This window comes from Rhipicephalus sanguineus, unplaced genomic scaffold (genome assembly GCF_013339695.2).
Source record: "Rhipicephalus sanguineus isolate Rsan-2018 unplaced genomic scaffold, BIME_Rsan_1.4 Seq320, whole genome shotgun sequence".
Taxonomy (NCBI): domain Eukaryota; kingdom Metazoa; phylum Arthropoda; class Arachnida; order Ixodida; family Ixodidae; genus Rhipicephalus; species Rhipicephalus sanguineus.
This window is the reverse complement of record NW_023615010.1, coordinates 9,683-33,906: the sequence shown is the minus strand read 5'-3', so window position 1 is coordinate 33,906 and position 24,224 is coordinate 9,683. Positions and strand designations below refer to the sequence as shown.

General features: G+C 44.5%; 1 protein-coding gene across 1 annotated transcript in view; it reads right to left on the bottom strand.

The window, feature by feature from the left end:
- The window catches only part of LOC119377023 (transcription factor RFX3-like), a 258,351-nt gene extending 235,076 nt beyond the window's left edge, over positions 1-23,275 (bottom strand). The window contains 2 exon segments of the mRNA XM_037646658.1: positions 18,773-18,814; positions 23,270-23,275. Of these exon segments, the coding sequence (XP_037502586.1) occupies positions 18,773-18,814; positions 23,270-23,275 (48 nt within the window).
- Between the last annotated feature and the right edge of the window lie 949 nt (positions 23,276-24,224).

Genomic DNA, 24,224 nt, shown 5'->3' with positions numbered 1-24,224 from the left:
ACTTAATATTTGCAATAGTACGGAAAGCCGAGCTAGTTGGTACGAATTCATAGTGCAATAGCGCAAAAACACAGGGACACAGGCAAGAGAGACGATACAGGCGCTAACTTTCAACTGACGTTTATTTTTTCGGAAACACACATATACATACAACAACAATTGGTCATGCGCAGTGACTCCGTCCGACAGCAAAAACAAAAAATTCAAAAAGACGAAAATTCTCACTTTCCCAGTCACAGCCCTGAGACCAGCAAATCTATTTCCTTATCCGACAGGGATAAAGATGGGTGGCTTATGCACTTATCTTTGAACCGTGAAATGAAAAACGCTTCGGCTACCTCTCTAGCTGTTTGATCGCCATTCTGAAATAATATGGCTGTGTCATCAAAACGGGGTACATTTGCACTCTGCGCAGTGAAGGGACAGGTGGCTGCTTGGCCTGCATTTCAACGAAGAATGGTGTTCACGAAGGCGAACGTTTACGCACCGTCCAGATTGCCCAACATACGTGCGACCACATGACATTGGTAATTGGTAAACAACACCCTTCTTATTGCATTCTACAAACTTCATGGTATGGCGCATGTCACATTTCCCAGCCAAGTCAGCACTTCCTTTGTTGTACATACGCTCAACCGCTGGGCACACACGGCTAAGTTTACTTTTAGCGGAACATATTACCTTCACATTGTATTTTCTGCCAATCTTTTTTAAGCGATGCGAGAAGGTATGGACATATGGAATGACAGCCATTTTCATCTTTTCTGGTTCACATGCTTTTTTCGATTCATTTGGCGATTTAAAATACTTTACTGCTTTCTCGCACGTTGCGAGCAATGACGAAGACGGGAAACCTGCTTGTTTCAATCGAGCAACCTGGCCTTCAAGACTCTGCCTCATCAAGTGGTGGCACGTCTTCGACAGTGCAGACTTGAAACAAGAAAAAGCAATGCTGTTCTTAACAAGTTTTGTGTGGGAAGATCTGAAATTCAAAATTGGTTTTTCAGATCTTGGTGCATACATGTAACACGTGTGGTCCGCATCAAAAGATGGACGGTGCGTAAACGTTCGCCTTCGTGAACACCATTCTTCGTTGAAATGCAGGCCAAGCAGCCACCTGTCCCTTCACTGCGCAGAGTGCAAATGTACCCCGTGTTTTGATGACACAGCCATATTATTTCAGAATGGCGATCAAACAGCTAGAGAGGTAGCCGAAGCGTTTTCATTTCACGGTTCAAAGATAAGTGCATAAGCCACCCATCTTTATCCCTGTCGGATAAGGAATAGATTTGCTGGTCTCAGGGCTGTGACTGGGAAAGTGAGAATTTTTCGTCTTTTTGAATTTTTTGTTTTTGCTGTCGGACGGAGTCACTGCGCATGACCAATTGTTTGTTTGTATGTATATTTGTGTGTTTCCGAAAAAATAAACGTCAGTTGAAAGTTAGCGCCTGTATCGTCTCTCTTGCCTGTGTCCCTGTGTTTTTTGCGCTATTGCACTATTATATTGCCTTTAGTGTTCCTTTAAGACTCGGATGTTGATGAACGGCCAACATCTCAAAAGCGTGCGTGGCGAGATGATGCCGATTAGATCAAAGGCGACTTTTCTCCCTCCATGTTTCCATTTGAAAACACTTCATGCACTCATTTTCGTACATCTCTGAACTACACAGACGTTTACTGCAATGCATAATTTCTTAACAGTCTATAAGCTTTCTTTTAGAATTTATCGTGCTGTTACTCATGAATAAACCAAGTGTATGTAAGAACACAAATGATTTCTTATGTCACTATATGGCCGCCCTAAAAAATTGACAATTTCTTTCTGAAATAGATTCGCTTCAAGAAGTTAAATCAGCAATAGAAAGAATCAACACTGGATGCTCGCATTTGGTGACAAAATTCGACCCTCAGAGGGTTAAAACTTGGCAGGAGTGATGCACTTCACTCGCTAGCTGAGCAGGATCGGGTAACCCATTTGGTTGCTCTCTTGTGGAATTGAGCAGTGGAATTCACCATTAGACTGCAATCAAGTCACATGTGTGAGCTGCCATAGGCCATTGTTCAACAGAACCAGCTTTAGTTCTTTTAACAAATGATGCCACCATGCCTTCCTCCAAAACATTTTTTTTGTTTTGCATTCGTAATCCCCAGTGTTGATACATTCTTTGAGAAACACTGCCCTGACACATAGTTTTTTAAAGTGAAGACACCACTAACTGTCACATTTATGCAAAGTTCCCACAAAAATAAAAGCTACCAGTGTAGGTCAGGGGTGCAACAGCAAAAATAAGATTTGGAGCAGGTTACGAGGAAAAAAAGCTCCATTTCAGAGCACCATATTCCAAATTCGGAACAGTTTCCCAAAGAAAGCTTGTTTTTGGAACAGTAAACAAAAGATGTGCAAACCGTGCGGAATCAGCACAACCATGGTTTCAGTGGATAAAAACTGACCAATGAATTCCACGGCAATCAGCAATTCCTCGTGCATGGTGAGCTTGCACCAAGGTCGGCCCGAATGCTTAGTATTCATAGGACCACGCAAAGGAAGACAAAACAAAAGAATTGTATAAAAATGCAAACAATCTTTCTATTTGTACTAGAAAGTGCTGTTACCTATGAGTAGGTTTGGTCAGCCTATAACAACACTAGCCCAAACTTGAAATATACCAAAGAGCTCTTCTGCCTGAGAAGCATCTAACTACACTGGACACAAATAAGACAATTGTTCTATACGAGTAGAAGTTAACTACAAGCTCATAAAGCATTAGTAGCCCAGACATCCATTACGTGATATGAACACTTGGACTTCTTGGGACTTTTTTTTATTGTGTTCAAGCATCTTAAGTGCATACCTGCTCAAGGCTTTAGTTCCCTTTCGTTAGGAGCGCATGGCCACTTGCAACTTTTTGTTGCCTTTTTGCTTGACACCCAAGTTGATTATTTTCCAGCACTAGTGAGCAATGCCTCGCTGGCTGCTGCATGGTTCTCTAATAATGCTTGGTCCAGCAGCAAAAACTTCATGGAGTCCCCCCAGCAAACGCGCAAACATGCGAACCTCTTGTTTGGGTCTTGATAGCGCGACTGGATTGCACTGGATTGGGTGACGCTCTCTCTCCCAACTGCAGGTTGCCAACGCGTGCTTTGTTCCCTGCTAAAACTAGCGTAAACAAAAAATTGTGCTGTCACACGGGCGTTTTGGTACAGCGTTACGCAATTTCAACGAATATCATGGTTTTGGTGCAGCTGTTGCACCCCTGGTAGCTGGAAGGGACATTTGCAACGGGCTCACTGAAAAGTGCGATGTTTGGTTTTGCTGTAATGTCAGAGGGGTTGTGGTATGAACTTGATATGTGCAACAGACATATAGTAGCACTGAAGCACAATCACAAAAGGAAAGAAACACAACGACAGGACAGGCGCTAACTTGCAACTTTATTCGAGAGTGAGTATGTGTGGTACACACACACACACACACACACACACACACACACACACACCACACACACACACACACACACACATGTGTGTGTGTGTGTGTGTATATTATATATATATATATTATAATATATATATATATATATATATATATAGATATATATATATATATATACTATTCCCAATGCGCAGACACATCGTCGACATCGCACAGGCCACACTGAGCATATTGGACCAAAGATGTAAAAAAACTATGTTCTGCGCCCTACAATGAAACAGACGTTTGACTGACACAATAAAATTTTTTCCCTTTTATCTGGAATGCCTCCAGAAGTTCACATGCCGTTTTATCTTTACTTCTGTCCAGGATCCTTACATCATGGAATGTCGGCTCACAAGAGCAGGTTTTGCAATGCGTCAAAAGGTGCGCAGTAGCATGTTTCTTTAAACTGTTCGTGTGTTCCCATGAAGTCATTTACGCATTTGCCTGTTTGTCCTGGACTTCGCACAGGTTAGGGGTGATTCATACAACACACCTGTCGCACACCAAGTGTAACGTTGGTGTGCTTGACTTGGCAGCCAGTCTTAGAGGTGCCCATGATGCAGGGCGCAGTTGGGCCAGCTTGTTAGGTGTGGAAAACACAACACCATACCTGTGAGCCAGTATTTTCAAATACTGGCTCAATTATCGGCCGCTCTGCTCACCAAATGCAGCCCCTGCTTTAAGCTTGTGGTGCAGGGAAACTGCCACAAATGCAATGACCGAATGAGGGTAGCCGAGCCAATTGGCATTTGAAGCTATCCTGCAGCATCTTGTGCTTCCTGAGTGATGATCCCAGGCAAGAGTGGCACAAGAAATCTGTATAGATTTCCTTGTAGCTTCCTGCTGCAATCGGGTGCTTGTCAATTTCCCTTTCCGCCACCTTGCGAGATTCCGCAGAAGTGATTTGCAATAAGATCTAAAAGCTCACAAGGCATGCCAATGTTTTCATCTAATTCTGAAAGGAGCACGTCAAACAACACAGGTGGTCCGCAGGAGCCTATACCAATGCTCTTCTTTTGAAGAAATAAATGGTTGTCAAAAGTGATAAAAGTGTTCTTGAGGTATGCGTCAAGCAACACTAAAAACTTTCCACACTTATACCAACAGAATTGTGAAACTGCACTTCCCCATTACATTGAATACACTTGTTTACCGAATAAAGAGGTCTTCAGTGTCGACCGAAAATCACGGGCACCTCTAAAACTGGCTGCCGAGTCAAGCACACCAACCGTTACACTCGGTGTGCGACAGGTGTGGTGTATGAATTCCCCCTAACCTGTGGGAAGTCCTGTGTGGGACAAACAGGCAGATGCGTAAATGGCTGCATGAAGGAACACACGAACAATTTTAAAGAATGATTTTACTGCCCACTTTTGGGCACATTGCAAAACCTGCTCTTGTGAGCTGAGATTCCAAGATGTAAGGATCCTGGGCAGCAGTAAAGATAAAACGGCAAGTGAACTTCTGGAGGAATTCAGCATAAAAAAGAAAAAAAATTGATCGTGTCAGTCGAATGTCTGTTTCAATGTAGGACGCAGAACACAGTTTCTTTACATCTTTGGTCCGATACGGCCCTATTGCCTGTGCGACGTCGACGATGCGTCTGCGCATTGGGGATAGTATATGTATATACCACCCATTCTCAGTCTTGAATAAAGTTGCAAGCGCCTGTCCTGTCGCCTTGTGATTGTGCTTCAGTGCTACTATATGTCTGTTAGCAAACACCAACTTGCCCAGCAACACATTCTCCTGCTTGATATGAGCACTTAACTTGGTAAGCAAAAGATACTAGCTGGATATGAGCTTACAAATCAAAGAAAACCACACCTTTGAGCACATTCCTTATTGCACAAGATTTCACAATGATACTCAGACCAGTTATGGGTACATCATACAGCTCTCTCTACTTGCATATCACACTTTCAATAAGCAATTCTCCCAGAGATGCGAACGACGTGCAATTGGACTGGCTGCAAGACAACAAAGCAGCCAAGCCAGTCCTGATTCGCTCAGTCAACTTTGTAGCAGATAGGGTGCAACATTCTGTCTTATGCTATTGGCATAAGCTCTGTGTACAAGAATATTAGCATTGTAGTGCTGAGCCATTGCATGCAAGATAAGAGCAGAGCACAAGAAAGACAGGACGAGCACATCTTGCCTTCCCATCTTTCTTGCGCTCTGCTCGAGACCATGCACAACTCGTCCAGCAAGGCATTCTACTATATTGCATGCGAGTTGTTAGAGCACACCTGGAGTGGACTTGTCTGGCTAAATGTGTCTTTCGGGTGAACAATGTAGGTGAACCTGTTGAGCTGACGCCCTCTACTTCTCGAGGTGAAGAATATGCACTTGGTGTTCAATTTTCACAAACCAACGTTTCGACGAGTGGTCTCGTCTCCTTCAAGGAAGTTGCTGCCTTGAAGACGACAAGGCCACTTCAGTCACATCTGACCAAAGCAGTTCCCAAATGGCAGCAGCACTTTCACGCTTTTCAACCTTCATAGGCCACCTGCTTTTAATCGGGGCTTTCAGGCACCCCCACAGCTTTCTCCGCAGTGCCGTGGAACATCTCCCCTACTGGAGTATTATCATTAACCTTGAAGGGTTCCACTCTTGATAACGAGAGAAAGCAGGCAGTTTTTTGTTCCTATGCACCCTATGCTGTAAAGCACATGTTTTATGCTGCAGGCCAGCTGCTTTAGGCACCACGCACTCTACATAACGTCTCTAAGCAAACTAACTGTCAGATGTACAAGAATTTGTTCCCCCCCCCCCCCCAAAAAAAAAAAAAGCTACATGCCAACTGCACTGTAGAATGGGTTGCAAGGCTAAGCCTAAGTTCTCATGTAACCTTCAGCCGGCACCCAGTGGTGCCTCCTCCATGCATTGCAGTGTGTGCTTTGATTACAAAAAAGATACACTGTGGTAGCAAATCTGTTGTAGACACGCTGTGAATAAAAATAAACCATAAATGCATTGATGTGTTTATCTGCACCCATGGAAAACAAGTGTACTTAACCAGGCAGCTGCTCTTGCTTTGCAGAATTGCCCCGCCGCGGTGGTCTAGTGGTTATGGCGCTCGACTGCTGACCCGAAGGTCGCGGGATCGAATCCCGGCCGCGGCGGCTGCATTTTCGATGGAGGCGAAAATGTTTGAGGCCCGTGTACTTAGATTTAGGTGCACGTTAAAGAACCCCAGGTGGTCGAAATTTCCGGAGCCCTCCACTACGGCGTCTCTCATAATCATATCTTGGTTTTGGGACGTTAAACCCCAGATATTATTATTATGCTTTGCAGAATTTCCTAATTGTTTCCCACGCATCAACAACAATATTTTGCAATAAACCTCGGTTCAGCATCTTCATCTCGTCCCATCTCAAGCGCTGTTTTATTCTTCATCTACTACGCACCAACCAGCCCAATCAAGCCTACTGCATCAATTACAAGTGATGCTCACAAGCGTAAATGGAAACTGTTCAGCATACACGGCACCACAGGTCGTCCATCAATCACAGAAATTTCACGGCATGCTTTAACAGTGAATCATGAAAGGCAAACCCCAGTGATTTTTCTAGGTCAGTGGAGTCTAATAAAATTCGCTGGGTACATTCCTTTGCACGTTTCTATTCATTTATGCCAAATTACAGGCTTGAGAAGTGTGCGGATCATTTACAAATGAATTTGATGGATTGCCTCAAACTGCCCACCTGGCTGCCCAAAATTATTGGCTACATCGTGTGTATGAGGTCATTTATGGCAAAGCTATGGAAGTGACGGAACTGACGTGCCTCTACAGCATCTGCTGTCCATGACGCAATGTTCTTGCGTGTTTGGCCAGGGCTTCACTGGTTTGGCATGCGAATTTCAGTTCCCTATGGGCGATGAGCAGAAAGAGGTGTTGCGCTGTGCGCTGCCACGATTTCCTGTGTAATTATCATCACAGTGACTAAACACCTGCAGCTAACTCTTACCATTCGTCTCGATATTAGAGTGTTTTAGCTAGCAGTGCCGGTTTACATAGAAAAGAACGGCAATACTGTACTTGCTGAAGAGTGCGCATGCATGAACTTCCCCATGCAGAAACTTTTCGTGACGCATACCAGGTCCACCTGTATGTGGTAAGCTGTCATCATCATCAGCATTAGCCTGACTACGCCCATTGCATGGCAAAGGCCTCTCCCATGTTCTGCCAATCAACCCGGACCTGCTCGCTGCTGCCACCGCAAACTTCTTAATCTCATCTGCCCACCTAACTTTCCGTCTCCCCCTCGCACGTTTGCCTTCTCTCGCAATCTTGTCTGTTACTCTTAATGAACAGCGGTTATCCTGCTTATGGGCTACATGCACTGCCCATGCCCATTTTTTCTTCTTGATTTCAACTGACATGTCCTTAAAGGGACACTAAAGGCAAATATTAAATCAACGTTGCTTGTTGAAACAGCGGTCCAGAAACCTCGTAGTGCTACTTTATGCCAAGGAAGTGCTTATTTTGAAACAAAATCACGTTTTAGTGGTCCGCATCACGGTAGCGCAATTCAAATCACCCACCCGAAATCAGTCTTTCACACGTCACTGCTGCCGTGCCCAACGTTGCCCGCCTTTACCGCGCGGCGGCATGTACTGGCGGTGTGCGCCATTCGGGCATCCGACAACATCACATGCATGCGGCATTTTGTCGAACTTTCTGTCAGAGCGACTTTCACGAGCATGCAAAACACACGCGGCAGTACGCGATACCGAAACTACCACTGAGACGCGACCGTGTGAGCGAAGTAGGGCCCGGGCGAAGCGCAGTTCGGTGAAAACGGAACCTTTGAACTACGCACGCCGTTCCCCATGGCACCGCCAAAGAGGTTCTTTTTTCCATGAATCAAACAGAAACGAACAAACAGCATTTTATTACGTCTCTTGATGCACGGAAGGTTCTTTTTTATTGCTGCTGGTTTGATTACTAGTGATTAATTGTAGTCAGACACTCATACGTCATCGGGATCATTTTCAAAATGTGCCCCTCGTGGCGCTCATCGTGCGATACATTTAGCTTAATTTCTCGGTAAGTAGGGCACTGCTGTTGATAATATTGCCATTTTAGACGTCGTCATACATTCAGCTTTCACTCTGACATAAATTGAGATTTGCCTTTAGTGTCCCTTTAATACCCATCTGTTCCCTGACCCAGTCTGCTCTGTTCTTGACCCTTAAGGTTACACCTGTCATTTTCCTTTCCATTGCTCACTATGTGGTCTTCAGTCTAAGCTGAACCCTCTCTGTAAGCCTCCAGGTTTCTGCTCCGTAGGTAAGTACCCGTAAAATGCAGCTGTTATATACCTTCCTCTTGAGTGATAGTGGTAAACTACCATTCATGATTCGAGAATGCTTGCCAAATGTTCTCCATCCCATCCTTATTCTTTTAGCTACTTCAGTCTCATGGTTCGGCTCCGGAGGTTACCTTCCTAAGTAGTATTCCTTTACAAATTCCAGCGCCTCGCTACCTACTGCAAAGCGCTGTTCTCTTCCGAGGCTGTTGCACATTACTTTAGTTTGGTTTAGTTTTCTGCACATTAATTTTCAGACCTATAAGGTGACTCGCACTTGGTTTATATTAGATTGCAAAGATCCCATCGATGCGAAATTAAACGTCACTATCCATAAACTTATGCATTCTTCCCATAATAAATAATATTGAATTTTACTTTGTCTGCAAAGTTCCTGATGTTAGAATTTTACGCGATCATGGTATCCACAAAACTGAGCGACCTGGACAGACCTGGCGGTGCAGTGTGTGTAACCAGGCAAGCACATAACGTAAACAAGTGTGTTCTACTTCATCAAAGAGGATTGGCCTCCAAATCATCCATCAGACAGCTTGAGTATGTCAGTCACAGATATGGCACAGTTGGCGCGGCCTGGTCCACTGAGTGTAAGCTCTTGGCAGCTCTCATACCCTGTGCTGGCACAACCGGCATGCCTTGCAGTACTTCCGGTTTTTACCAGATTACACATCCCGCGATGACAGTACTGCTCGGTTGGGTTTCGGCACTGCGCTTTTCTGCTTATTTAAAATAATTCTTTGAATTTGCTGAGTATTTCTACTGTCAGGCCATTGAGAGGAGCGTCTCGGGAACATCGAAGCACCATTACTTTGACACGGTCAAAAAACCGCTGGAGCTGGTCTTTAAGGGGCCGTGAAATGTTTTCAGAAAATTTTGAATGACATGTGTATTCAGAATCTTGGCTGTCCATTCAATAATATACCTGATTCGTGTTATCGTGTACATTGATTTAATAGCTGTAAAAGCACAATTTCGACTTGCCAGTTTTTGTGTCATGCGACCCCTGGTGACATGTTAAAACACCAGTGCGGTAGGGGTCTCTATTCATGCCACTGGGTGGAGCTGGGTCTCTGCCATGCCTCTTTGCTACCGCCAACCCGGCGTGGCGATGCCGGTCATGTGACCCGTGCCTCGCTGAGCAATAGCCCTTCTTCCCCCTCCATAAAACCACCTGCAATAAACGCGGGAGAGCAGTCTCCCGTCAGTCTCGCCGAAGCTTGGTCGACGCATGGCCACTCTACGTGCCCTCCCGTCGTTCGGCCTCTCCGTCTGCCTGCTGCGGGGTTACACCGTGCTCCTGCCCTACACAACACATGGCACCAATACAACACCAGTGCACGTTTCCCTCAACTCTACAGCTCATGTCATTTTAGTTGGACACGAAAAAAGTTGTTGTCGACAAAACATGGCAGCATGGTGAAGCCCATTAAGCCATAATTGTCCGAGGCTTGGATAATGACGTCTCGCGCACAAACTGTGTAATTCCAATATGGCCGACCTTTCAAAGCTCAAGCGTCATTTGTTAAAACAGAGTCGGCTTTTGAGCTGTACTGTGAGCTAAAAAACTGCCATTCTATTACTTCCAAGCCTTTATATAAATCTATTATTTCGGAGCAAACGAAGGTATAAGACTACGATTATTATTAGGGGTGAGCGAATAGGGAAATTTCATCTCGAATCGAATAGTGCCAAATAGTGGCCAAAAATATAGAATATTGAATCGAATACTGAATAGTATATTTACACGAAACGTATACCGCCAGTTACAGCCAGAGAAAGGAAAAATCGGGGACGCTACAGCGTGTGACAGCTTTATTACGCGCTTGTTCGGGAGCGATTTTTCTTCTCCAGCTTTTATGGGTGCGCAGGCCTGTGGATACAAGAGCCACCCGTCCAGTCAGCAGCGGCACTCCTAACCTCTTAATGGCTAACACAGGGGGGTACGGTAGCTATTTTTTCCCCTTATCGTTGCGCAATACGGCTCATCTGACCACGGTAATGTTGTGCTTCATCCTCATGAGTGTTCCGGGCCCAAAAATCTTCGGGCGCCTGTTCACAGAAGCGTTTTAACTGCGCGCCGGAATGATGGGACTTTCTGAATGAGTGGTGCGGTGCGGCAGTAGTGACTGCACAGCGTGAACAAATTTTCACGTGTGAAGCCAGTCACCGAGGGTTTCGCGGGCCAAAGTCGGGACATTTTATGGCGCTTGCGGCATACGCGACCGAACTACGCAAGAAGTCCGTGCCTTAATTTGTTTCGAAGCGAAGTTGGGAAGGGCTTGACAGTTTTCACGTGTGTGTGTTTTTTACGTGCGGAAATGACATAATCTCCTTTAAAAGAAACATACGATCGCTTTTGAACCAGGATGTCGGTGGAAGTTTTAACGGTGGCCTACTGTACCGACGTTAGCATTAGTTAGCATCTAAACCACTCTTTCGTCAGTACCAAGTCATGCCTCTACGACTAGTCGTAAATTATAAAACAACAATAATGGTCTACAAGTCTCTAACAGGCAATGTCCCTCTTCACCACTCCCTTTTTATGCCATCACAATTGCAAACAAGAGCCCGTCATTGCGGTAACTTCCTAAAACCACTGGTTAAAAATATTTATGGCAAAAGGCGACTTTATAGCGTTGGCACGTCATTGTGGAATAACCTACCAGTTCAAGTGAAACAACACCATGCTTTCATTTTCATGCTTAAACGTCATTACAAGGAACTGTATTAGACTATTTATAGTTTAGTATTAAAAAGTGACATGATAAACTAACTAATGTTTTGTATCCTGATCAACAATGCTATTAAACAGATGTATAGAAATATTAGATGTATTAATTATGTTCAGTATGCAAACCAAAACCAGTTCAACTGCTGTGTATAAGTTATATGTTTTCAATGTGTTCTTTATTTGTGTATAAGTTATATGTGTTTCAAAATTATCCATATCTTAAACTAAAATGTCGTTCATTGTATAACTTTGTCTCCTGCCTGTACTTTATATATACTAGTTGCATGGATCCAAACTAGCATTCTGCTAAGGATCCAGATGTTGCTAACATGTTTTTGTTTTACTGTATTTCATTTAATGATAATAAAGTTCAAGTTCAAGTTCAAGTTTTAGCCACCCCACCCTAACCAAATTGCACATTGGATTTTGTTGCGTTTTAGATATTCGTCCTGTCGAATTATTCGATTAAGTATTATTCGATTCGAATTCAAAAGTCGAATATTCGCACACCCCTAATTATTATGTTTAAGATCATGATTATTGTGGCAGGCAGGCAGAAAAAGAGTGTTGCGCACTCGCCGTCATGGCTACTAGCAGTGCTGACGAACACTCCTAGGTTTTGCACATACATACTCCATAAAGTGGACGGGAGAATGACCGCCGCCATAGCTGAGTGGTAGAGTATCGGATCCGTTATTCGAAGGTCACAGGTTCGGCCCCTCCCGGCAGCAAGTTATATTTTCGTCCACTTTACTTTCTTCCCATTTGCATCATAATTACTACAAATACCATCCCCTATTGCAGGTTTTTGGGTGTAGCGCCGAATTGGTAAGAAAGAAGATGACACGAAAGAGGCGCACTCGCAACTGAACTTTATTTTGCGTCGACTGCAAATATAAAGCTATGAAAAGCACCACGTGTTACCTCTAACACTGCCACATAGTAAAACCAGATAAACCAGATAAAATGGCCTACCGCACTAATCATCGAGATAGTCTATTTCACATGAAAATAGGTCAAGAGACGGCTTGCTGACGCATCTGCTGCCCAACTTGTTGATGACATATGCTTCAAAAAACTCATGCTCTTGTTTTCTTCTATATCTTTTAAGTCTTCTCCAGCTCAGGTGCGCAGTGGGCTGACGCGCACTGTTTTATGCAATGAAGTGCCAAGTTGCTTCCCGTACCACTCTTTAACGTGCCCTTATGTTCCCTTAGACGTTTGTTGAGGCACCGCCCCGTTTGACTGACGTACACCAGTCCGCACTAAGTGAGTTCTAAGTCCAGACTTAGAACTCACATTCGCAAGGGAACACGTCTGTCGGGCGTACTCTCCCCGCTCCAAGAAGGCCTTGCTCCCGTTTACCTCTGGCCACTCCAAGCTAGTCAAGCGGGGCATCGCGGTATCAGCATTGAGGAACGCATTGCAGCGATCTTGCCACCACAAGATCCAGGACAGCTTTGTTACCCAAACGGAGAGGTTGAATGCTGCCGGGTTTCCCTCTCACGTGCTATGTGAATTGGCGACAATGCTTTTGTGCAAGAAACGCACCGATGCTGCAGAAAAAGACAAAGGACAGGAGACACGCCCAAAGACTGCGGTAATCCCTTATATTCACGGCGTCTCACATCGCATCAAAAGAACGCGGGATGCGTAGGTGTTCGTGTTGTCTTCAGCGCCCCAAACAAGCTCGGAGCCATGTGCCGCCATGTGAATTCTCGTGAACACAGGACGCCGACTTGCACCAAGAACACGTCACGTCCTTCGTCGAATGCCAAAGGAACGTCGTGTACGAGATCCCCCTGACGTGCGGACTGGTGTACGTCAGTCAAACGGGGCGGTGCCTCAACAAACGTCTAAGGGAACATAAGGGCACGTTAAAGAGTGGTACGGGAAGCAACTTGGCACTTCATTGCATAAAACAGTGCGCGTCAGCCCACTGCGCACCTGAGCTGGAGAAGACTTAAAAGATATAGAAGAAAACAAGAGCATGAGTTATTTGAAGCATATGTCATCAACAAGTTGGGCAGCAGATGCGTCAGCAAGCCGTCTCTTGACCTATTTTCATGTGAAATAGACTATCTCGATGATTAGCGCTGTAGGCCATTTTATCTGGTTTTATCTGGTTTTACTATGTGGCAGTGTTAGAGGTAACACGTGGTGCTTTTCATAGCTTTATATTTGCAATCGACGCAAAATAAAGTTCAGTTGCGAGTGCGCCTCTTTCGTGTCATCTTCTTTCTTACCAATTCGTACGCGGCGCTACACCCAAAAACCTGCAATGAAATACCAACTAGCCTGCATTGACACCCTTGTCCAGTATATTACCATCCCCTATACTTTCCTTGGATTTCTTCTGTTAGTTCTAATTAATGTTGTGTCTAGCAAAGAAAAACGAGCCCTTAAAAAATCCCCCTTCTTTCGATTATGTAATAGGTGTGTGAATAATAAATTATAGCCTTTGCAAATTGCTGTATATCAAAAGTTGACTTTGGCACACTTTTGTAGTTTTTGGCACCAAAACGTGATGCGATGCGTGTTTTGCTAGCTGGAGACGCCCTGTGAACCAGTGAGCAGTTGCCATGATGGTTTTCACGTGCACGAATGCAAATATTACTGCAGTTTAACCATACGAACCCTCAAAGGTCCACGACCAGTGCCCCATTGAATGCTGTTATGATTCATTGCACATGCTCAGCACATGCAGAGATTTAGGTCTACACACAAACAATGCTGCGTAAACTAGTAAGCTATGTTGACACAACACAACGCTCTTGCCAGTGAAGGCCTGCAGTGGAGACAAAGCGGCATTCTTCAGTCTTCTTTTCTCATATGAGCATTGTGCGCACTGACACTATAGCTCCCGCGTACCACAGCGTGGCTTATTTGCAGGTTTTAGTTCACTGAATAGTCAGTTTCAAGCTACAAATGCTTAGAATTTTTATTCGTTCTCTTCTTTGGTGTTAGGGTGGACAAGTGGGCATGTTGGTATTGCATGATCCGAGGTAAAAGGCGTGAAGACGGACGAGAGAGAGACACAGGGCACCCTCTCTCTCTCTCCTGGAATGCCTCTGGCACGTTCATAATGCCAACGTTCTGGGACGAACAACGGGTGTCCACTTTGTGCAAAGAAATCTCTATGTTGTCCACCTCTCTTTGAATGCAGGAAGCAACAGCAGTAGTTGCCGATTGCACTTCACCTAATGCGGAAAAGCATTCTGCGGAATTCGCACAATGTGCCATATCTGGCACGTACCGATATCTTCATTTCTATGTGTTCAATAAATGTAATTTCTTTCAGAATGCTTTCTCTTGATGCAAAATACGAGTGCATAGCAAAGAAAAAAAAAAGTTCCCTCATGCTTTAAAATAATTCGTGCAATAGAGGGTTAATAAAAACCAGCAGACAATGAAGCCAAGGAATTTATACGGGACATTAATTGTACTGCTTTAACTGTGTCTTAGTGATTGTGATATAAATGTAAACAAAGTAAATTGGACGAAAGGACAACTTGCGACTGGTAGGGACCGAACCTGCAACCTTCGAATAATGCGCCCAATGCTCTACCAATTGAGGTATGGCAGCAGTCCTCCTCTTGTCTACTTTATCAGGTATTTATGTGCACCCATTTGCTGTCTTTTGCTTCATCTACCTTCACGTAATTGTTGAAATGAAACTTGAGTGCCAATGCCTTAGGTAGCATTCATAGGTCAGCTTCCAGCTCGTAATAACGTCACATCCCACATGACACCAGCTGGCAACAAAAGAGTGCTCCACACTCGCCATCATGGCTGCGAGCGGCACCGGCTAACACTCCCAAAATTCCATAAAACATAAATACCCGATAAAGTGGATGGGAGAGTGACTGCAGTGGACACGTTATTCGAAGGTTGTAGGCTCGGTCCCTACCTGCGGCAAGTTCATTTTTCACCCACTTTATTTCCTTTCCAGTTGTGTCATAATTGCTCTGCTACTGTTATAAGTTACAAATAATGTCCTCTATACCTTCCTTTTCCTGTCTCTTAAGGTTACACCTATCATTTTCCTTTCCATCGCTCGGTGCGTCGTCCTCAATTTATGTTGAACCCTCTTTGTAAGTCTCCAGGTTTCTGCTCCATAGGTAAGTACCGGTAAGAAGCCGCTGTTATATACCTTCCTCTTGAGGGATAGTGGTAGACTACCATTCATGATTTGATAATGCTTGCCGAATGAGCCCCATCCCATCCTTATTCTTCTAGTTATTTCACTCTCATGGTTCGGCTCCGCGGTTACTACCTGTCCTAAGTAGACGTACTCCTTTACAACTTCCAGTGTCTCGCCACCTATTGCAAAGCGCTGTTTTCTGCCAAGATTGTTCCACATTACTTTAGTTTTATGCATATTAATTTTCAGATTTACTCTTCTACTTTCCGTATCCAGTTCAGTAATCATGAGCTGTAATTCGTCTCCTGCGTTACTCATCAATGCAATGTCATCAGCGAATCGCAGGTTACTGAGATACTCTCCATTAACTCTTATCCCTAATTCTTCCCAATCTAGGGCCCTGAAAACCTCCTGTAAAGATGCGGTGAATAGCATTGGAGAGATCGCGTCTCCCTGCCATGGGTCAGAGTGGGTCAGGGAACAAACGGGGGTTAAGGATATCATAGTTCAAATCAAGAAGAAATGGATATGGGCCGGGCACGTAGCCCGTGGGCAGGATAAGCGGTGGTCATTAAGGGTAACTGACTGGATTCCAAGAGATGGCAAGCGCGTGAGGGGGAGACAGGAAATTAGGTGGGTAGAGGATTAAGAAGTTTGTAGGTATAACGTGGCAGCAGAAAGAGCAGGACCGGGTTGATTGGCGGAACATGGGAGAGGCCTTTGCCCTGCAGTGGGCGTAGACAGGCTGCTGCTGATGATGACGATGATACCTTCCTTAGCTCCCTTGCCTATTGGTTTCATCATGTTGTGTCCAACAAAGAAATGAGCCCTCGACCAATCTGCCCCTCTTTCGTTGCTTCATTAAGTCAGGGGTGCAACAGCTGAAACAGGATTTGCAGCAATTTTTGGAGCAGCAAAATGTTGCTTTTGGAGCACGAAAATTCAAAATTGGAGCAGGTTACAAAAAAAAACCTGAATTTTTTAGCACGACATCCCAGATTTGGAGCAGTATAACAAAGAAGACAAAAATTACTTAGCTCAATGCAAACACAAGGAAGGTACACGACGTTGTAGAATAAACAGTTGCCAGTAAAGCGCGTGTCCCTTGTGTACCTTCCTTGTGTGTCATGATTGTATTGCGCTAAGCAATTTTTGTCAGTATGCACCAACTTAGGCCCCCAATGAGTCCTATTAACAAAGAAGGCATTCTTTAAGAAAAGAAAACAAAAATATGTACAAACCATTAAAAATGAGCTAACTCATGCGCAGTGCACGTGAACACTGCTATTTCAACAAAACCAGTTTGTTGAGCCACCCCACAGTGCGAACAATGACTAAGTCCACAATAGCATTTGCAGAGCCTGTCAAATAATTCGACAGGCACAGCAAATGCTAAAGTGGACCTGCGAACCTGGCAACCTCGAAATTTGGGAGATTCATAAAGCAGGAGCAAGTGGGGTGGAGAAAAAGAAAACTGGCGTACGTTTTTGTCTATTTCTCAAGGCTGCAGAAACGCCATACGCAGCAGCTCCAAATCATTGCCAATAACTTTTTAGACGTCAGCGATCATACTAGTACTTGTAATTACACGACGCGTGCACGAATGGGTAATTAAGGAACAAATGTGCTGTGTCCTGCCAGAAATTTTTTTTCGGGGGGGGGGGGGGTTAACCATACTTTATGTGTGTTCGTGCGTGCATTTGAATGTGTGCGTGTAGTGTAATATACGCAAGCAAAACTGAAAAATTTCGGGGGGGGGGGGGGGGGGGGTTTGAACCCCCTTAACACCCCCTGGCTACGCCCCTGGTCCCTTCTAAATCTTAGTACGCTTTTCTGCAGGACCCGGTGTACTGTGGCAAAAGTGGCTTAAAAAGCATTCTGCACGCAATACTATAACGAGCATCAGGTAATTTGAGAACCACTGTCCTTTTTATTGTGATAGCAATTATATGATCACTCTCGACGGGTTTTTGCCGTCACGTCCCCTAAAAAGTCCAAAGTGATAATAACACCCCCCATGCACAATGTTCTACCGCGGGTAAAGCGCGCGAGTGCGGGCGACGAACGCGGCTGAAGCAGAGATCAAACGAGCCAGCCCATCTCCGTCGCTCGGAGGGCGCATGCGATAACACCACTCCACTCGGGAGGCCTGCCGTCGAACAGAGAGGAAACGCCCCCGCCCGGCCCCCGTCTTGAACGAGCATGAAAAGACGCGAGGGGAGGGGGGGTTTGTCGCTCGAGCAGCAACTTTGAACTTTGCTTGTAAGGACGCGGTCGCGATTGCTGGCGCGCGCTATCTCGGCATTCATTATCGGGCGGCCCTATACCCTTCTACGTGCTGCGCTCTCAATGTGAAGACACTGTGCAGAAGGAGCATCTTTCCCTGTAGCGGCCGTATTCTCTTACACCAACGTTTTGTAGAGTTACGCGAGGTTGGATACAAAGAGTTTGCTGCCAGCCTCCCTTCGTATAACATTACAATTTGTTGCTATCGCATTCTCACTTCATTCTTGCAGTGAAACTGTGACTTCTTCTTTCTTTCGCGAACGGGGGGGGGGGGGTTGGGTGGAGTTAGGGTTAGGGTCTGCGTGTCAGAGTAATGGATGAAGATGCCCACACTGCAGATGACTAACGCGGCGCCTCCATTTCTCGCTAAAGTTTGCGAACTGAGAAAATTTTGAAGGTGATCAGGCATTTTGGCGCAGCGTGGCGCAATTTCAACAAATTTCATGGCTTTGGCTCAAGCTTGGCGCAAAAATAAAAATAAGCAATTGTATCAAATTGGCGCAATAGGCGCAGCTGTTGCACTCCTGCTAAGTCCTTAAAGTCTTTATGAAGTCCTTCATGAAAGGACTTCACAGAGTCCTCTTGTGCAAACTGAACAAATGGACTTTGTTCAACCTGTGTGCTAGGGCAAGTCAACCGAGCATCAACTAGCCCAAACCCTCACATACATGTGACAAGACATCATGCAACACACATGCAAGAAAGCAAGCAAGCTAAAACATGGTGGCTTTCACACAAGCGACGACAATCAGTGCGGGGTGAGATTCATCATGTGGCAAAGTGGTTAGTAAATGGCTTACGGTTTTCGAGCTTAGAAAGGAAACTTCCGCCACTTCCAGAGCCTGTGCGCAATGCAAGTAAATGGGAGGAGACGAGAGAGAGAGAAAAAAAAGTTTGTGTTAGTACCCAGCGGGAGGAGGAACAACACACACGGTAAGTCAGCACTAATCACACAAACCAACAATCAAAACAACCACATGGTTTTCTCAAGATTAAGCGCAACTAAAACACGCACAAGAACAAGGAGACGCAAAACAGCGACTTCCAACTGAAGTTTTCTTTACAATGGGACAAATGTTGTGTACATAGTGCATAGAGGAACACACAAAACGATGCACACGTGACGTTTTAACGAAGCGTCCCAATGAAGCACGTGCGAGCATTCTGTGACAACAGCGGACAGATTAGGGCTTTTTGTGTCTTCTTCTGTTTATATCAGATTTGTAGCATTGTAATAAAATTTGACAAAGGTCAGGGCAGCATCCATTAACAGCATCCATCGTTTCGACGCTGCTCTGCCGCGTCGAAACGATGGCAACTGTGGCATTCTTCACAGCCCAACTTTTCACTACTAAACAACAACCATGGCACAAGAGAAGACCGTAAGACACGTCATGCTATCCTGTGTGGTGTGTTCTACAAGCAGTGGGCATGGACGCACAACCAAAATGTGGCACTCACGCTTCTTATTCATCATTACGCACATTCTTGGTTTCGCTGGATTTGCCGGCTGCGCAGACGGCGCCGCGTTCACGGTTTCGACGGATGGAGGTTTCGACAAGGGACCCTCATGCGACGCCCCGACTGGTGGGTTCGTGGCGCACGACCGCCTTCGCTGCTGACAGTCAGCGGTGCCACGTACCGTTTCCCCAGGTTTGCCTTTCCTCGGAGTGTCACAGCCATAGCGACATTGACTACACACCTGCCGGATCCTTTAAATCCAACGGATCTTATCACCAGTGGGCATGGCGCACAACCAAAATGTGGCACTCACGCTTCTTATTCATCGTTACGCAGGTTAGTTGCAGTTCATTACACCTGTTAAGTCTCTTCGATCAGACAACTGATGCATTGCTGTGCTTCCATGCCCCAGTGTTCTGCTTGATCCTTTCTGTGCCTTGTTTTTCGCGTTCTGCGGAGACGTCGAGCAGAATCCCGGTCCTACTGATGGAATACTTAAGGTGGTGAAAGAAACAAATGCTCGATGCATTCGAATTGAGGCAAACCAAAGCAACTTGTGCAAGCAATCGACAACCTTAAAAGTGCCCACACTTCTTTGGTCACCTGTATCGGGCATTAATGAGCGCTTACGGTCAGTGGAACAAGAAACTGTTTGTTTTGAGGGATTCGAGCAAGACGTCTGCTGCACACGTGAATGTGTGTGCACAATGCAAAAAGAACTAACTACATTACGCGCAAAACTTGACGACGCTGAGGATCGTTCTAGGGGACAACGGTTGTTCTTTGGCATCGCGGATGATCCTCTAGAAAACTGGGAGCGATCAACAAAAAAATTATCGGGCTTGCATCGGATAAACTGCAGCTGGGTGTGTCCAGATAAAATCGAACACGAGGTCCCGGTCACCATTCCCGATTTTGATGAAATTTACTGTAGGTCTAGGCATTACGCCCAGAACAACGGTTTCGAAGTTAGTTTTGCGAAAAAAATTTTGTTAGCCTGAAAAAAAATAACAAATTTTGGCCGCAACAAACACTTTTCCGTTAATTTTGCGATTTCTGAATTTTGAGAGCACCTAGGGAAAAAATGGTGCGCTTCTTGGTCACAATATTTATTCCCCTTAAAGAAAAGTGAAATACAATCCTATGAGTCTATTTTTCCCTTGCTTGTCGAAGCACTTTTGAAGAAAAAAATCACAAACTTGGCAAATCACACAAGATACCTGTATTTCAGGAATTTATTTCTGCAAGCAAGTTATAGTGAGGATAATAAAAATCGGTACATGTTAACTTTGATACTTTCGCTCTCTTTTAAAATAATTTGGTGGTTTTATTGCGCTCCGTTTTACTCGATAATTGGACTGAAACGTAAGCGATTTACCAAAAATGCCAAACTTTGAAAATAGTTTTCTCAAAAAGGCCATTTTTAATTTTTTTAAATCCCTCTGATTGAAGTCAAGGACGTCATCTTCCATTCTTCATAAAAAATGTAGCATTATTTTGATTGCTACAAGTTATAGTGCGTCAAATGTGACCAAGCCAGCCTAGCGGCCATGTCGTTCGTTATGTGCTGAAACTCGGATATAAGTTATTAAATATTGTACGTGACATAATCACAAATCAGCAGCTCCACAGCAACAAATGCGCAGCCAGGTGTCACAGTTCAGCAAGCTTTCTCTTGCGATGAGCCGCTTGACAAACTCGCAGCAGCAGCTGCTCGATGCTGCGGGCAAAACTACGCTCAGAAAACGAAAGAGAGAAGGAATGCATCACTGTGAAAGTTAAAGGCTGTTAAGTGTCAGAAATGTCATGATATGCAACGAAAACTCTGCCGGCTATTTCACAGTGAGCGCCTCCAGTAGTGCGGTCATGTGCTGCTTTCTCTCTTTTGATGGCCTAAAGATCATTAGGTTCATTCTATGAGCAACGTATGACACAAAAGAAAGCCATTGACATCTAAAGAAAGCTGTCATACGTGCTTCCGATCGTCGACAACTCAAACTGCAGTTCTTCTCCATCTCGTGCCAGAACACTTGTGTCAGCCAGCTGTGAAAAGAAGTGTGTCCAAGTCCCTTGCTTCATTAAAGAACCGCTTTTACAATACTGTATTGTTGTGCGCCCGCAGATAGAATATTCAACGCAAGTCGAGCGTTTATTATGATATTTTGCGGCTGCGGGCATAAGAGCAGGAAAAAAAAATACATGCGTGCTGCATTGAAGGTGCTCACTGCGAAATTGCCGGCAGAGTTTTCGTTGCATATTATGACATTTGTTGGCACTTAACAGCCTTTAACTTTTACAGTGATGCATTCCTTCTCTCGTTTGTCCTCTGAGCGTAGTTTGGCGCTCAAGCGGAGTTCATCTGCTGTCAAAGAGGCACTCATGTAATGTGAGCGCCCGCTGCATCGAGCGGCTGCTGCTGCGGGTTTGTCAAGCGGCTAATCGCAAGACAAAGCTTGCTGAACCGTGACACCTGGCTGCGCATTTGTTGCTGTGGAGCTGCTAATTTGTGATTATGTCACGTACAAGTATATTTAATAACATATATCCAAGTTTCAGCACATAACGAACGACATGGCCGCTAGGCTGGCTTGGTCACATTTGACGCACTATAACGTGTTAGAAATCAAAATAATGCAACATTTTTTATGAAGAATGGAAGATGACGTCCTTGACTTCAATCAGAGGGATTAAAAAAAAATTAAAAATGGCCTTTTTGAGAAAACTATTTTCAAAGTTTGGCATTTTTGGTAAATCGCTTACGTTTCAGCCCAATTATAGAGTAAAACGGAGCGCAATAAAACCACGCAAATTATTTTAAAAGAGAGCAAAAGTATCAAAGTTAACATGTACTGATCTTTATTATCCTCACTATAACTTGCTTGCAGAAATAAATTCCTGAAATACAGGCATTTTGTGCGATTTGCGAAGTTTGCAATCTTTTTCTTCAAAAGGGCTTCGACAAGCAAGGGAAATAATAGACTCATAAGATTGTATTTCACTTGTTCTTTAAGGGAATAAATATTGTGATCAAGAAGTGCACCATTTTTCCCTAGGTGCGCTCAAAATTCAGAAATCGCGAAATTAACGGAAAAGTGTTCTTTGCAGCCAAAATTTGTATATTTTTTTTCAGGCTAACAAAATTTTTTTCGAAACCATTGTTCTGGGCGTAATGGTTAGACCTACAGTAAATTTCATCAAAATCGGGAATGGTGACTGGGACCTCGTGTTCGATTATCTGGATACACCCAGCTGCAGCTTTCGTGAGATAGCATTGCACGTTCCCATAGGTTGGGACGATACAAAATAGGGAGTAACAGGCCCATTATTGTCAATTTTGCTGCACACAAAACTAAAGAACTAGTTTTCTCAAAGCATTCTCTGCTTCCTGGAACTGAACTCGGTATAAAGCAAGACTATTTGCTCGCTACACAGCATGCCCGAAAAAACAATGAGCGTTATAGTTGCAAAATGTAAGTTAACCCACAACAAACTTCTCGCATGGTGGTAAGTGCTTATTTACGTTCCAGCGAAACAGGCATGCACGAAGGTACTAGCAAAGAATATGGTAATCCTTCAAACAATGTGTTGGTGAATTCCATTGGCAGATTCGGAGCACTTCCGGTAGCGTTTTTCTTGTCCATTTAGAGCAAGTCTGTTCCATTGGTGGATTGGGAGTGCTCCCTGTATGTTTCATTGGCAGATCTGGAGCACGACCTCCTCTATAAACTTACGACCTGCTCATGCCGCCGCTCCCCATGTCGCCAGATTTGCTTTTGCTTGTTTGCTTTCTTTTAGTTCTCCAAAGTGCCGCAGCACGCCTTGGCGCCACAACTTACCCCCATCGCTGCAGCCGCCAAGCCGCTGTTTGCTTGGTGCGTGCGTGCATTCGCTTGACGTTGTGGCTCGAAGGCTATCGCTTGTCACATCTATCTTTAATAGAAAAAAAAGTAGAGCTGGGCAAGCAACGTAGTGCACAGGACTTATAACCAACGTGTAGCGAGAGCGACGAAGTGGATATCGAGGGATGGCTAGCGCAGCCGAGGTAAACAGCCGAGTTAGGTGGCTTGATGAAATTCAAAAATTGCAAATTGAGGGATAAAACGGAATTGGCGTGTGCAAGACGGGGCAAGAGATCATTGCGAGAGGTCTTTACCCTGCAGTGGACACAGAATAGTCGGGTCATGATAATGACATCGAATATTTCACCTCTGCATTGAGATATTTGAAAGTTGTTGGATATCTGGGAGATTTTGTCCCAAAAGCAGTGTTTACTGGATCCTTGGGAAGTATTTTGCTTTGAGCAGGGATGAATTTTAATTCTGCCGGTAGTTATTGCAGATGGAATGCTGATGGACTGTAGGAAAAGCGGGGGTGCTAGGTAGAATGTGCATATATATTCCTTTATGTCCTTGGTTGTACTGTTCACTTTTTTTACTAGAGGTATTGTTGATTGCACTGTTAATGTTTTTGTGCACTAATAAATTGCATTTTGCAGGTATCAACATTTTCGTTGCCGATTAGATTTTCCTGTATTAGTATTTCATGCTTCAAAAGCAATGTTTGGACTAGATTATTATTTACTACTGGTGCTGCAGTGTGCCATTGATTCTGGGAATAAGACATTCGTTTGAACCATAAGCTTACCTATCTGTTTCTTGCCATGGTAAACTGTGAATACAGCCACTTACAAATGTTTTTGAGTGTTAAACTTGTAGGAAAATTCCAATTTTTAGCACTGAGCAAGCAATTTATGCACATTTATAGCCATGGGCGTCGGCAGGGGGGTGCAAA